The sequence below is a fragment of the Pezoporus occidentalis genome, unplaced genomic scaffold (assembly GCF_034315485.1).
Source record: "Pezoporus occidentalis ecotype Australia unplaced genomic scaffold, CSIRO_AGI_Poc_V1 ctg260, whole genome shotgun sequence".
In the NCBI taxonomy this organism is placed as follows: domain Eukaryota; kingdom Metazoa; phylum Chordata; class Aves; order Psittaciformes; family Psittacidae; genus Pezoporus; species Pezoporus occidentalis.
The window spans coordinates 160,281-176,422 of NW_026914503.1; the positions used below are offsets into that span (position 1 = coordinate 160,281).

Here is a 16,142-nt window from a genome sequence, read left to right on the forward strand (position 1 = left end):
GGTTTTGGCTGGGATAGAGTTAACTTTCTTCCTAGTAGCTGGTGCAGTGCAGTGTTTTGGCTTCAGTCTGAGAGCAATGCTGATAACACACCGATGTTTTAGCTGTTGCTGATTAGGGCTTACCCTGATAAAGGTCTCTCATGCTCTGCCAGTGAGGAGGGGCACAAGAAGCTGAGAGGGAGCAGAAACAGAACACCTGACCCAAACCACAGCATGTCATGCCCAGTATATAAACTCAGGGGAGTTGGCAGTGACATGGGTGTGGAGGTTATCACTACTCAGGCTGGGTATCAGTCAGCAGGTGGTGAGCATCACTTGTGTTTTCTGAACTTTCATTTTTCCTTGTTCCCATTATATTATCATTATTATTTCAAAATATTAATTTCAATTATTATTCTGTTCTACTTAATTTCAATTATTAAACTGTTCTTGTCTCAACCCTCATGTTGTGCCTCCTTCCAATTCTCCTCCCCATGCTGCCCTGCATGGGGCAGGGAAGGATGGGAAGTGAGAATACAGCTGTGTGGTTCTCAGTTACTAGCTACACGTAATCTATGATGGGTAGGTAACCAATTTTTTCCTTTTTTTTTTTTTTTCCTAAATGCACAGACTAAGCATTAGAAGTTGTAAGTTATGGAACCTTGACTTGGGCGGTGAACAAATGAATTCACATGACGATTCACCAGTCCGGACAAAGTGGATAGCGCCCTGGTTTTTTTTTGTGTTTGTTTGTTATGTTTCTTAATAACCTCATGAAATAATACTTAAATCACAGAGTATGTTGTCCTGTAAATTTGAGACATGCAAATGGACTGTGACAGCTCCTTACCAGGTAACATATTTGCGATTAAAACACTTTAAACTCTTTAACTACAAGGCAAAAAACAGTGTTGAACTTTCTGTGTATCTTGCAGGGTGGGATTCCGACTTCACACCACAAAATATAATTCCCAGGTTGGTTGAAATGGTTTTGAATAAGCAGTATCCTCTGGAAATCACTTCAAACCTCTCCAGTTGCTGACAGACATTAGGAACCTAATTAGCAGATGAAGCAGTTGGGGGGAAGGAGGGGTGGTTCATTAAATTTTATGAAGTCATCAAACTGAGCACACTGGCAAGGCCATGCCAGCCTACTTTACTCTGGGTTTAGTCTACAATTTAGTATGAGTGGTCATAAAAACATGCATTATTTTCATTTGTAATAAATAATGTTATGCCTATTGAACAGTTTCGTCTATGTTAAGCCAGTGGACTGGAATTAGTCTCAAATATGCCTTCTACTCTAAAGAGGAAAAGAGAAATAAAATAAAAAATTGCTCAGGGAAATTCAGGTTACTGTTGAATACAAATGTGTTTAGTAAAAACACTGATTAGGGAGGGGAAAAAAAAAAGGTGAAAAACCCATAACAAAATCCAAACCACAACACTTTGAAAGCCTCCACAAATACTGTGGCTTGCTGGCTGCACGCTGTAAACAAATTTACCTACTGCTAGTTCTTGCAGATTAATAGTGTCACACATTTAGAAAGCTTTCCACACTTCAGCTTGTCCAGCCCTCCAAACCACTATGAACAATGACATCTGGAGAATTAGAAGCAGATGGAGAATTACAAGGCTCACTGGTTTGACACAGAAATCCAAAAGGGGGAGTATAAAACAATTTTATTTCTTTTTCCTGGTCACTCACGGGAATAAGATCTTTTGGGTTTTTGTTTATACAGTAAACCTCATTTCACTGCAGCTGACACTACACTCATTCCAAAAGACAATCAACCCAACAAAGCTAATCAAGCTGCTTCTCTGTATTCTGTGCCTGTAGTATTTACATAATACAAACAAGCACAGTATTACCACTGATTTAAAGCCAACACAAGTTATCACCAGCTAGCCTGCAGCTATTTTTTATATTCTGAGAAAATGCATAAAGTAAGGCTTCTTGCACTTCTGCATGTCCTCTGTATTTCCAAGATTAAAGCTTTGTTTCAGAATCACAGTACTGGGGCTCACTAATACCATCTGCATTAAGTTAAAACACAAAATCTTCAAGTTTCACTTTACACAATTATCTTTAAAACTATTTAAAAATACTTGATAAATGAAACAATTATTATGATATTTTCTCACATTCTTTACATTTCAGTAGCTCACACTTCGATCAACAGAATCCCCCAATTCTACAACAGACCATGAGAATTTCTCCTGGGAAAGGAGGAAAACAATTACGTATGTGCAGTAACCAGAAAAGCAGTACTTTCACTGACACCTATTCTGACAGCAATCCTTGTTCTGTATTATTTTAATATGATAAGTTCACAAAAAGAAATATCAAGACCTATTATCACCGGACTGTGTCACGTGATTGCAAAAATACCTAGAAATATTAGTAAATTCCCAGGGAAAGCACCACTAATTCAAGTATCTTCCAGCAAAATAATTCTCACCTTTGGCCCATGAGATAATTTTTTCTTCACTTCCGAAAAAGACATGGGGTTACTGGGAAGGTTGGGGAGATATAGGCTCTGTCCTGAAGAGAACGATGTGCCGTCTGGCATTACCATGATCTGTTGTAAGAGGGAAAGCATGTCAGTCAAACATCACCAGAGACAGGGAGAGTTTCACCTGCCTAAAAATGAGCAAATCACACTGGTAGGAGAATAAAACTTCTCCAGCAAACAGTACTCATGCATGAATGTAAACACACTGCCATCCTCTATTTATAATGAGTAAATCGTATCCTTCAATTTCCATGCAAATACAATGCAAGCCCCTCAGAAAATGGCGTAACTTGTTCTATTCCTTACATGCTGTCATGGTTTAAGCCCAGCCAGTAACTCAGAACAATGCAGCTGCCTGCACACTCTCCCTCAACCCTATCCCCACCCCGGCCTTGCTCCCGGAGGGATGGGGAGGAGAATCAAAACAATGTTAACTCCCACGGGTTGAGATAAGAACAGTCCAGTAACTAAGGTATAACACAAACCACTGCTGCTGCCACTGATAATAATGATAAGGGAAATAACAAGGGAAGAGAATACAACCGCTCACCACTCGCCAACCGATACTCAGCCTGACCCGAGCAGTGATCTAACCCTTCTGGGTAACTGCCCCTGTTTACGTACTGGGCATGACGTGCAGTGACCCCTTTGGCTAGTTTGGGTCAGGTGTCATGTCTCTGCTTCCTCCTGGCTTCCCCTCCTCCCTGGCAGAGCATGACTCACAAAGTCCTTGGTCAGAGTAACCATTACTGAGCAATGACTAAAAACATCGGTGTTATCAGCACTGTTCCCAAGTTGAAAGTCAAAAACACAGCACTGCACCAGCTACGAAGAAGGAGAAAAATGACTGCTGCTGCTGAACCCAGGACACATGCCATGACACCTGCATCCTCAGCACACTTTCTCTCAAGCCTAGTACACTTGAAAGTTCATCCTACTTGCACGAAACTGTTCTGCAGGCTGCAGACATCCCATAAATGAGGATGTGTAATCTTTGCTTTCTACTAAAGCAAAGTGAAGGAAGATTGTAATGGGTACAGGTAGGAAAGTTAAGGTGGCAGGGAGTCCCTCGTGCCGGACACAACTGGCTGTCACACACCCACCGCAGGGCATGGCTGAGCCCCTCAGCCAACATGGCAGCACCTCATGGAAAATAGTTGTACGGGCAAAACACCGCACAGGCAGAGGTGAGAACACCAAGAACAAAGGAAGAGGTCCTCTGGGCACTGAGAAAGTTATTCCCCTGCAGTCCATGGAAAGCCCATGCTGGAGCAGTTCTTGAAGGAATTCAGCCCACAGAGAGGACCCATGCTACAGCAGGGGGAAAGTGTGAGGAGGAAGAAGCAGAGAGGAGCTGTTACAGATTGATGGCAAACCCCATTCCCCTGTGCTGCTTGGGGAGGTGGAGATAGACAAGTCCTGAACAAAGGGGTGAGGGTGAGCACAGGAAGGTAGTGCTGAGCAGCGGTGGTGTTTCCTTCTTTTGTTTCATGTTACCCAAATCCACCTTAATTTGCTACAAAATGAAATTAATTTTCTCCAAGTTGAGTCTGTTTTGCACATGACAGTAACTGGTGAGCAATCTCCCTGTCTTTACCTTAACCCATGAGCCTTCTCCTATCTTCACTCCTGCCCTGTTGAGGAGGCAGAGTGACCAAGTGCTTGGGTGCGAGATCATCACCCAGAAAAGCTTAACCCACCTCAAATATACAGTGTAAGAACAGCCTAAGGTTTTAATGTGAAAGCTGTACAGCTCTATCTTCAACTTCAAGCTTCTGGCTTATCTGGAGTACAGTAAACTGGATGGCTGGTGAGCAAGCAGCATTTTTGCTATAACAAGGCTCTAGCTCCCTTGAGTTTGAGGACTCTTTAGTACATTTCCATAGATAAGTTCACTGTCACAGAGCAGTTACCAGGTATGTAAAGATTATGCCTTCCACCTGAGAGTAGCTCAACTATCTCCTGTCTTCTACTCCAGTGCTGCTGTGCCTTAATTTTACTACTTCCTAGCACAGCTATCCATTTATCTATTGTTTCAAACCCTAAATGCCAGAGACAGCTTACCTGCTGCCTGACGAGCTGTGCAAAGCTGGCAAGAAGTTGCAGAGCTCTGTACCTACAAGGAAATATCTCTCTCTTTCCACCCATTCCCATGCACAACATTGTACCTGGTTTAGTGGATGCCATGTGTGTGGTCACCCCTTCACACAGCCAAAACACCCTCTGATACTGGGGATGGGGAAAGACTGACCCATCCCATGCCTCAGGCACATTACATCAGAAGGTTAGGAAGTGTAGAATTAGGACATCTGAGGCCTGGCAGACTTGGTAAATGCAATTCCATTCAGTGAAAAAATAAGACAACAAAATCTATACAGTCCAAACTGTGAGCCCTGGAAAGATCAAATATATTGAATCCTGCAGTCTGTTATTTCATTTTAAACCCTATGAAAAATAGCAATCTTGGATTCAAAATTTTAGCATGATTAATGTATACAGTAAGACACAACTTCAGTTCAAACTGCAGACTTTACTGTCAGTAAAGAAGACAAAAGACCGGGAAAACCTCATGTAAATTTAACTTTTTGGCCCCTATGATACAAACCACACCTCTGTCTGCCAAACTTGTTTCTTTCAGAAAAACAATATGGTCCTCACTAAAATACTCTATATCAAAGAAAAAAAAAAATAATCACTAAATCACTTGCCTCCTCCTCCCTCTCACAGAATAAAGTTAATACTAGCATTCAGTAACTCTTCAGAAACTCCTCCAAAACACTTATTTTCTTTGCCAAGCTCATGTGTATAAAAAGTCCCTGCATTAGAAACACTTTATAGAATTGAGATGCACTTCCCTTTTGGCTAAATTTAGGAAAGAGACAGCTATACATCCAGTTTAAGTTTACTGAAAGAGCTCATCTGACAGAATTATAGCAACTTCTGCAGTGGGTAACTGCCCACTTCTCATTAGTCAAACACATAAACACACAGCCTGGGAGATGCACTTCAACCAGCTTCTAGAGCAAGCCCCCACCTTTACATCACATGCACAGCATTTACTGCTTAAGTGTGTGTATGCGTGTCTATGTACATGGCTATATTAAGACAAGGCTACCAAAACAGCAAAAGGTGGGAAATGACCACATTTGCAGCAAGCTGCTAATTCTGCAGCAGGATTGCATGCTAATCAGAAGCATAGCAAGAGCTCTCCAGTCCAGCCATGCTATGTGCACTGTTTTTTTTTTACTCTTTTCCTCCTTTCTGCACTATAAGGCTACAGCTAGCTTATAGCTGCAAAGAGCACATCCTCATTGGTGCAGGACACTGCCAGAGCCCATGCTGAAGCCAGGCACTCAAGACCACCCACAGCTTGTACTTGTCTTCTCCCACAGGGAATCACTTCAGTGACAAAACCCAGGCACATTACTAATTCTTCCCTTCAGCCCCTTCCACAAGTCAACAGTTCAGTGGGATTAGACAAACTGGTGGAGTAAGGCACCAGTGCTGCTCTTAACAAAGCAAGGTGAGACAACATCTGGTCTCTAAACAAATCAGTTTAAACAGACAAGTAATCAGACTCTGAATTCACCAGCAGGTGAAGCATGAGGTTCTGATTACAGTTTTGCTGTTCCCTCAAAAATACAGTTTGACTATATTTAAGCAGAACAGAGGTCTAGCTAATCTCACAGCTGGTCTTTGATGTAGTCAACAGTGACAGTAACAGGCCATGTAAAAGTAAGGAGTAAAAGCAGGGAGTTAGACACGCTTCTTCACAAGCACTAGAGAGCTTTAAGAAACCATCAGTGGATTTGAGTACCTGGTACTGGATAAGCATTAGAAACATGGCCAAGAGAAAACAGTTTAACACTTTAATACCAGGTACAAATGATGTAAGAATTACCAAATAGGCTGTATTAAGAAATGTGTCAAGCGGAGGTGATAGTCCTATTCTGTGCTGCCCTGTTGCAGCACCAGCTTAAGTACTCTGTGCAGCTTTAGGCACTTCAATATAAGGACACCAAATTATAAGAGTGTGTCCAGAGGAGGGTGACCAAGGTGGTGAAAGGTCTTGAGGGCCAGACTTAAAAGGAGCAGCTGAGGTTGTTTGGCTTGCTCAGCTTGGGCAGGAGAAGGCTTGGGGGGTACATCATGGCACTCTACAACTCCCCCAAAAGGTGAAGAGTGAGGTCCTGATCTCCTCTCTCTGGTGACCAGCGGTAGGACATTAGGAAATGGAATGAAGCTGCATCAAAGGGCGTTCAATTGGACATTAGGAAAAGGGTCTTCACTCAGACTGATCACTGGAACAGGCTCCCCAGGGAAGTGGTTGTGGCACCAAGCCTGTCAGAGTTCAAGGAGTGTCTGGATGATGCTCTTAGTCCTACGGTTTATTTTTAGGTAGTCCTGCAAGGAACAGGGAGTTGGACTTGATAATCCTTATGGGACCCTTACAACTAGAGACATTCTATCATTCTACATACTCAAGCTGGGTTTCTTTTTTTTTTTTTTTTTAATTAAAAAAAAACAAAACAACTTTTCCCTGTTGGTGGAAACTTCGTAATTTTCATGAACAGAAATTCTTTGCACCTACAGGAAGCAGCTAATATACTATTACAAGACTGATAAGGAAAAAACGGTTCTAAAACCAGACAGGCCATAAAAGGAAGGCTAAAGTAAGTGTGGACCCACTGCTCAAGGGGCAAGAGACCTCATGACAAAGAACATGGCTTATGTACTCAGTGTTCTTTTAGCCTCTGTTTACACTGATAACATCTTGTTTCCTCAGGCCTTCGAGGTATCTGAGCATCCTCACAGAGCCTTCGGTGATGAGTCAGTGCCCACAATAGAGGCGGACTGAGTTCAGGAGAACTTCATCCACAGAGACACATAGGTTCATGAGACCAGACTGGATGCAGGGGTACTGAAGGAGATGGTTAGTTTCATTGCAAGGCAGCTCTCCATCATCTTCAAAATGTTGTGGTGATTAGGAAAGGTTCCTGATGGCTAGGGAAAGGTAAACATCACATTCATCTTCAAGAAAGAAGACGCAGGGAACAGGAGTCGCATCAGTCTCACTTCAGTCCCTTGGAAGTACAGAGAAAATCTTCCTGGAAGCTACTTCCAGCCACTGGAGGGACAAAAATGTGACTGAGAGCAGTCAGCACAGGTTTACCAAGAACAATCATAGAATCATAGAATAGTTAGGGTTGGAAAGGACCTTAACATCATCTAGTTCCAACCCCCCTGCCATGGGCAAGGACACCTCACTCTAAACCATATCACTCAAGGCCTCATCCAACCTGGTCTTGAGCACTGCCAGGGATGGAGCATTCACAACCTCCCTGGGCAACCCATTCCAGTGCCTCACCACCCTAACAGGAAAGAACTTCCTCCTTATATCCAAACTAAACTTCCCCTGTTTAAGTTATAACCTATTACCCCTTGTCCTATCACTACAGTCCCTAATGAACAGTCCCTCCCCATCACCCTTATAGGCCCCCTTCAGATATTGGAAGGCTGCTATGAGGTCTCCATGAAACCTTCTCTTCCCCAGGCTGAAAAGCCCCAACTTTTCTCAGCCTGTCTTCATACAGGAGATGCTCCAGTCCCCTGATCATCCTCGTGGCCCTTCTCTGGACTTGTTCCAACAGTTCCATGTCCTTTTTATGTTGAGGACCCCAGAACTGCACACAATACTCCAGGTGAGGTCTCACGAGAGCAGAGAGGCAGGATCACCTCCTTCGACCTGCTGGTCAAGCTCCTTTTGAAGCGGTCCAGGATACAGTTGGCTTTCTGGGCTGCGAGCACACACTGAAGCCAGCTCATGTTCAGTTTCTCATCAACCAACACCCCCAAGTCCTTCTCTGCAGGGCTGCTCTGAATCTCTTCTCTGGCCAACCTGTAGCTGTGCCTGGGATTGCTCCGACCCAGGTGTAGGACCTTGCACATGGCATGGTTAAACTTCATACAGTCGGCATCAGCCCACCTTACAAGCATTTCAAGGTCCCTCTGGATGGCATTCCTTTCCTCCAGGGTATCAACCAAACCACGCAGCTTGGTGTCATCGGCAAACTTGCTGAGGGTGCACTCAATCCCACTGTCCATGTCAGCAACAAAGATGTTGAACAAGACCAGTCCCAACACCGATCCCTGAGGGACACCACTCGTTACTGGTCTCCAGCCAATCCTGCCCAATTTACAGCCAGATCCATGAGATACATACCAGACAGATTACGAGACGGGTGGAGAACTGTCTGGACTACTGGACTGAAATTATTACTTTCAGCTGTGTGAGGTCCAGCTAGAGGCCAGTGACTACCACCGTTCCTCCAGGACGGATCACCACTTAGTCCAAAACTGTTTAATGTCTTGGTTAACAATTCAGTGGGATCGAGTGAACTCTCAGCAAATTCACAGATGACACACAGTTAACTTCAGAGATACCGTGTGCTGTCCAGCACAATCTCTACCATACAAATGTGACTGTTGAATTAGAGGATGTTCCAGGAAGAGAAGAAAAAAGGTTAGATCAGCTGTTCCATAAGGAATACTCAGCAGGTGAGGTGAACTCTCAAGAAGGCCAGCCTGTTGTCTAGTGAAAATGGAAACGAACTTCAGTGTGGGCAGCTACTTAATATAAAACACTGAAGTTGGACAAGAGAAAGTTACCTTTCTTCTGGTTTACACTGTTAACTGGGAGGTTTCCCACACCACCACTAATAAGCTATTCTGTAAAAGTTTTAACTCAACATAGTTAAGAGATTATAACATGCAAGTTAAGTTTTAACAAGATCTCATCCTAATAATGCATAAGAAAATTCTATAAAAAAAATGCAAGACTAAATCATATTGGAGCACACAAATACCGTATGAATATCATGCTGTTTATTTCTACTATGGTAAACAACTGCTACCATAGAGCAAAAGCACAAATGTACCTAAGCTATTTTTACTTTCATTGCTGGTATGGACATAACATATCTTTTTTCCTCCTTCCCCAACCTCCCCCCAATACTGTTCTTGACAGAGGATGATTTTGCTCTTTTTGTCACATATGCCAATAAAGCATCATGCATACAAAAAGTCAAACTGATCTGCTGGTAGTGGTATCTTACCTCTAGTTCACCGAACACCCACTTCATCAGCTTGCAGCTATTGAGCTTGTATTTAAATCCTTTACCTACCAGATGCATTAAATATGAGACAGCTTCCTGAGCAAAGGCAAAGGAAAACTTATTTCCCCCTCCCATACACTGAGTGGAGGAAATACACTGGTCTTCACATTACTGGGTAGGAGGCAATCTGCTTGATCAGCCTGAATAACCAGCCTCCATAATACCTGAATCAGATACCTGCTAAGGCATTCCATCTGCTAATCAAGACTGAGTAGGAACTGGGACTAGAGTGCTATGGAATGAATTTAATGTATTTCATTTATGTAGTTCCATACACTGCTAAGCAAAGGAAGGGATAAGTGAACAACTGTGAACTACCAATTATCTTAATGTAATTGGAAACACTTTTCTACTACCTCTTTTCCAGTAATTTGGGAATTATGAAATTATTATGAAATTACAATATATGTACCTAAACCTACTAACAACTGATTCAGAAGTCTCCTTACAAAAAACTGTCCTGTCAAAGATAACATTTATCTAGCCACACGTTTGGCAGCTTAGAGCACCTAGGTACCCAATAAGAACCACACACTTTCAAAACATAAAGTTCTGCTCTTAAGATCCCAGTAGAGAAAGAATGAGAACAGCCTCAACAAGTTCCATGGTCTTCTCTTACTGCAAATTTCTACAAATTCACATCATGCTATCCCTGATGCATGGGAGTTACAGATCTGCCACCCCACGCATATACTTACATAGTCAGAAACTGCACAAGCTGCCACAGTGCTCCAGATCAACATAATCTTGTTATTAAGGCACATTAGACATTCTGAGGGAAATGAACCACTACCAAAAAGCTGTAGTCCGTCTCCTACTTTCTCACATTCCTGAATGAAAGGAGGCCATCGAGAAAGCTGGAACAATCCTGCTTCAAATAGATCCACACCAAGTTAACTGTTGTAGTTTCGTTTACTGAGCTGGTAATCCAAGAACAACTTCATACAACAGAACAGGTTGGTAAGGTTCCTCACAATATGCTGCAGAAAAATTTCAAATAGCACTTTCAGTAAGACATATGAAATACCTGTTAGAATTCTAGGAAAAGCAAACCATTTCTACAATGTTTCTGCAGCACTGCAGATGAAATATATTTATCATGCATCAGCGGGGACTTCCTTGTGTGGTCCTGGGCTGCGGCATGCCACATCGAATCATAGAATATTGAGGGCTGGAAAGGACCTTAAGATCATCTAGTTCCAACTCCCTGCCATGGGCAGGGACACCTCACACTGAATCATGTCACTCAAGGCTCTGTACAACCTGGCCTTGAACACTGCCAGGGATGGAGCATTCACAACCTCCCTGGGCAACCCATTCCAGTGCCTCACCACCCTTACAGTAAAGAACTTCTTCCTTAAATCCAATCTAAACTTCCCCTGTTTTGAGTTTTAACCCATTACCCCTTGTCCTATCACTACAGTCCCTAATGAACAGTCCCTCCCCAGCATCCTTACAGGCCCCCTTCAGATACTGGAAGGTTGCTTATGAGAACTCCACACAACCTTCTCTTCTCCAGGCTGAACAGCCCCAACTTCCTCAGCCTATCTTCATACCGGAGGTGCTCCAGTCCCCTGATCATCCTCGTGGCCCTCCTCTGGACTTGTTCCAACAGTACCATGTCTTTTGTATGTTGAAGACACCAGAACTGCACACAGTACTCCAGGTGAGGTCTCACGAGAGCAGAGTAGAGGGGCAGGATCACCTCCTTTGACCTGCTGGTCACGCTCCTTTTGATGCAGCCCAGGATACGGTTGGCTTTCTGGGCTGCAAGCACACACTGAAGCCGGCTCATGTTCAGTTTCTCATCGACCAACACCCCAAGTCCTTCTCTGCAGGGCTGCTCTGAATCTCTTTTCTGCCCAACCTGTAGCTGTGCCTGGGACTGCTGCCACCCAGGTGTAGGACCTTCCACTTGGCATGGTTAAACTTCATACAGTCGGCATCAACACACCTCACAAGCATTTCAAGGTCCCTCTGGATGGCATTCCTTTCCTCCAGGGTATCAACCGAACCACACACCTTGGTGTCATCGGCAAACTTGCTGAGGGCACACTCAATCCCACTGTCCATATCACCAACAAAGATGTTCAACAAGACCGGTCCCAACACCGATCCCTGAGGGACACCACTTGTTACTGGTCTCCAGACGGACATTGAGCCATTGACCACAACTCTTTGCATTCGGCCATCCAGCCAGTTCTTTATCCACCGAGTTGTCCACCTATCAAATTGATGTCTCTCCAATTTAGAGAAAAGGATGTTGTGTGGAACAGTGTCAAACGCTTTGCCCAAGTCCAGGTAGATGACATCAACTGCTCTAACCCTGTCCATCAGTTCTGTAGCCCCAACACAGAAGGCCACCAAATTGGGCCACCAAATTGGTCAGGCAGGATTTCCCCTTAGTGAAACCATCCTGGCTGTCACCAACCACCTTGTTGGTTTTCCTGTGCCTTACTTAGCATGCCTTCCAGGAGAATCTGCTCCAAGATTTTGCCAGGCACAGAGGTGAGACTGACTGGTCTGTAGTCCCCCGGGGCATCCATTTTCCCCTTCTTGAAAATAGGGGTTCTATTTCCCTTTTTCCAGTCATGGGGAACTTCACCTGACTGACGTGATTTTTCAAATATGATGGCCAGTGGCTTAGCACCTTCATTTGCCAGCTCCTTCAGGACCCGCGGATGGATTTCATCAGGTCCCGTGGACTTGTGCACGTTCAGGTTCCTTAAGACTGTCTCAAGCCAGATCCTCTCCTACAGTGGACCCAGGGTCTTCATTCTCACAGTCCCTGCATCTGCCTTCCAAGACATGGGTGGTGTGGTCAGAGCATTTGTCAGTGAAGACTGAGGCAAAGAAGTCATTCAGAACCTCAGCCTTCTCCAAATCCAGGGTAGCCAGTTCTCCCGAGAGCTTCTGGAGATGGCCCATGCTGTCCCTAGTCTTTTTTATTCACAATGTAACTACAGAATCCTTTCCTGTTATCCTTAACATCCCCAGCCAAGTTTAATTCTAACTGGGCCTTAGCTTTCCTAACCTGGTCCCTGGCTTCCCAGACAACATCCCTGTACTCTTCCCAGGCCACCTGTCCTTGCTTCCACTTTTTATAAGCCTCTTTTCTCCCTGTAAGTTTCCTCAGGAGCATCTTATCCATCCAAGGAGGTCTCCTCACCCTCCTGCTGCACTTCCTTCTAGCTGGGACATGACACCCCTGAGCTTGTAGCAGGTGGTCCTTGAATATAAACCAAGAGTCTTGGGCCCCCCTGCCCTCTAGGGCTATATCCCATGGAACCTTACCAAGCAGGTTCCTGAAGAGGCTGAAGTCTGCTCTCTTGAAGTCCAGGGCAGTGAGCATGCTGCACGCTCTGTCCCACATCATTTTATAGTGAAGAATGAGTTCATTCATCACTGAAAGCACCAAGAGTAACAAAAAATCAAGTTGTCCTGAACAACCATTATTTGTACTTAAACAAAAACAAAACAAAAAAAAAAAAACAAAAAACCACCCACCTCACCCCCCACCACCAACACACCCCCCCCCCCAACCAAAAAAAAAAATCCCAAAACAAAGAAAACCCACCTAAGGAAATAGAAAGCATTTCTTGAAAGTAAAGTAACATACAGTTTAAGAAAATTCAATTACTTCATTATGAAAAGCACAAGATTAAAGATAATCCCTTCCCTATAGTGTCATTATATCCAAGGCAGGCTCTGGGTAGAAGCCAACTATTCCAATTGACACAGAGGAATTGTAAGGAAAGAGGTAGGATAGAGAAATAAAAAAGGGAAATCCCTATGATTTCATCTTTGTTACATGATCAGAGATGTAAGTTTTAGAAGTGGCATTATGAAGGCATCTCAAGTAGCTGAAAAGGTATTTCTCAACTGTAAAACAGTAAAAACAAATATTTTGGAACAAAAAACCCTACCCAACAAAACAAACAACAAACAACCACGGCCAGACAAAAAACCTTCAAACAACAGAATGCAATGGGTTTTGGCAAAGCCTGTATTTTTACCTTGGTATATTTTTATAATAATTGCACCCCTCTCAGAATGATTCCCTCTGACTCATTAGTAGATCAACTGTCTTCAAGGAGTTGCTATGCTACACAAGCTGCTTGTATGTCCCAGCTAATTTCACAGAAAGCAGAAAAGAGACACCTTTTGATAAAAAGAATCATTACTACTTTAAAAGTGAACTTATTCCTTGCATTCTTTAAATCTGAAAGCTCCTGCTTATCATAAATAAGCCATCTGCACTTGTAATGATGTTACAAATGTTACTATTTTTGTCCACTGAGATAACTGCTCTCTTAAGGGGCATCTGTAAGTCTTTTATGAAAGAAAATTCACCTGTTAAATGCTGCCTGTGTACTCCTGGATTAAACAAAGAATTATGGGTCTCCTTCCAAAAAGGTGGGACTGTTACACAGTACAAGCATTTTTCTTTATATATTTGCAGCTACAGACTGAAATTATTTCACTGTTTTTTTTTCTGCAAGAATAAAGTTATTCATAATACCATATTCAAACAAGTAGTGCCTGAGCAAGTCCGTGTTTCAAGAAGGAAAATTCAATTTAACTGTTAGGTTGCTATTATCATCATCTTCAAAATTAATTTATTTCTACTTTCTCAATAAGCTGATAAGGTGTAATTTTCAGGTTTTTTAATTCTAATTTTTTTCTTGAAATTGAAATACATGCAAGCCAAAAAAAGCAATAAAGCCAGCAGCACTGATTTACACATGGTTTTACTGGGATTCAACATTCAAAATCTATTTCAAAGTTGAAGATTATTTTTAATGACTAGAATTTCCTAGTGTCATCCCTCTTCCCTTATCCATACAGAGGAAACATAGTGCCGTCTCTTTTTCTTCAGGCTCTTTCACTTTTAGAGGCTGAAAGTAATGAGGATAGGTAACTGACAAATCTAGGAAGGAATGACCATGTAAGAATCAATGATTACTGATGTTTACTTGATGAAAACTTCAATCCTAATGCACAATTTCATGGTGCGCCTAGAGGATGAGCTCCGCAGGAGACTACATCTACATAGCCCTATCGCTACAAGTTAGCTTGACAATTTGCTTGGTAAAAAAATGGAGTAATCAAAAGTCATCATTTGTATACAGACTGTCTTTGGGGATTTCAAGCCATAGATTGGACGATGGTATACACTGCTAATTCACGAGTCATGTCTTATTATTCAAGAGTCATATGTTAGCTTCACATCATCAGTACTATACTGCGTAAACAGTGCAAAAATTCTCAGTGGCATGATTTCCACAAACTTTTATAAAAGAAATTTCATTTAGATTATATATGCAAAGAAATGGAACATAAACAATTAGACTGAATAGTCTGATTGAATTTTCCCAGCATACTCTTGAAAATATTTTATTTCCTCTGTAAACATTTACTTTTACATTTATGAGAACAAGGTCAACTGAAAGTAGGTAAATGATTGAGGTGGGACTTGAAAGTAACTAAAGCCCTTCAAGGACTGAAGGGAACTTCAGTGTAGATTTCTTTCTGTAAGTGGAGAACACTGACAACAACTTTGCAAATTGGATAGGGCCTTTGCAAGTTAGAACCACAGGTTCCTATTTACTTTCATGACCACAGAAATACAGTCTCTGAAGCCAAAAGATATTCTTCTTCTTGTATGGGCTTAAAAAAATAATTCTCAGATTGGAAGACAAATCAGCAAGCTGGTGAGCTTGTATTAATGACAGTGGCTGCACATTTATGCTTCAATTCTGGTGATACCAAATAAAATGCTAAGACAGAAATAGTCCACAGAGTTAATCATGTCGGCACCACCCTAAGTATCCCGTTTGCCTTAACTACAGTGATTGCAGCAGCACTGCAAATCTGTGCCACAGCTGTGTTCTCACTTGCTTAATTACTCAGAATGTCCAAATGTTACTCTTATTCTCTCCCAGTGAACTGCAGGATAACCAGCCTGACCTTTGGTCACATGAAGGATAGGAAAGGGTAACTATAAGAATGCACTGGCAGACTACTAGTACTTAATTTTAAAACAACAAAAAAAGGTTCTTAGCCTGAAAGACAAAATAACATTGGCTGTACCAAGTATCCCTGACTACGTGTGAGGGAAAAGAGGAGTTGTGAGCATCCAAGTGATAATTTAAGGAATCTGCATCAAGAGACAAACACATAGACAAGCCTATAGTGAATATGGCAGCATGCAGGTGCCAGGTGAGTCTACACTCTTCCCTTCAGAAAGACATAAAATTTGTAATACAGACATTTATGCAATGAGAAATAAAGAATCAATGTTTAGTAATTTACATCAGCGGAACAACACATCCCATGATTTCTGCTTGGAGAAAAACTAATCGGTCATCTGGATTTCAAGGCGTACAAAATCAAGCGATTTACACCATTACTTAAAAGCATGTAAGCAAAAGTCCACCACCTTAGAGTGCTTTTTCTCAAAGGTGCCACT

General features: G+C 42.5%; 1 protein-coding gene across 1 annotated transcript in view; it reads right to left on the bottom strand.

Moving 5' to 3' along the window:
* MLLT3 (MLLT3 super elongation complex subunit) overlaps positions 1 to 16,142 on the bottom strand; it is a 125,188-nt gene that overhangs the window by 32,173 nt on the left and 76,873 nt on the right. The window contains exon 5 of the mRNA XM_062624067.1: positions 2,442 to 2,561. Coding sequence (XP_062480051.1) covers positions 2,442 to 2,561 — 120 coding nt within the window. The remainder of the gene's footprint in view (positions 1 to 2,441; positions 2,562 to 16,142) is intronic.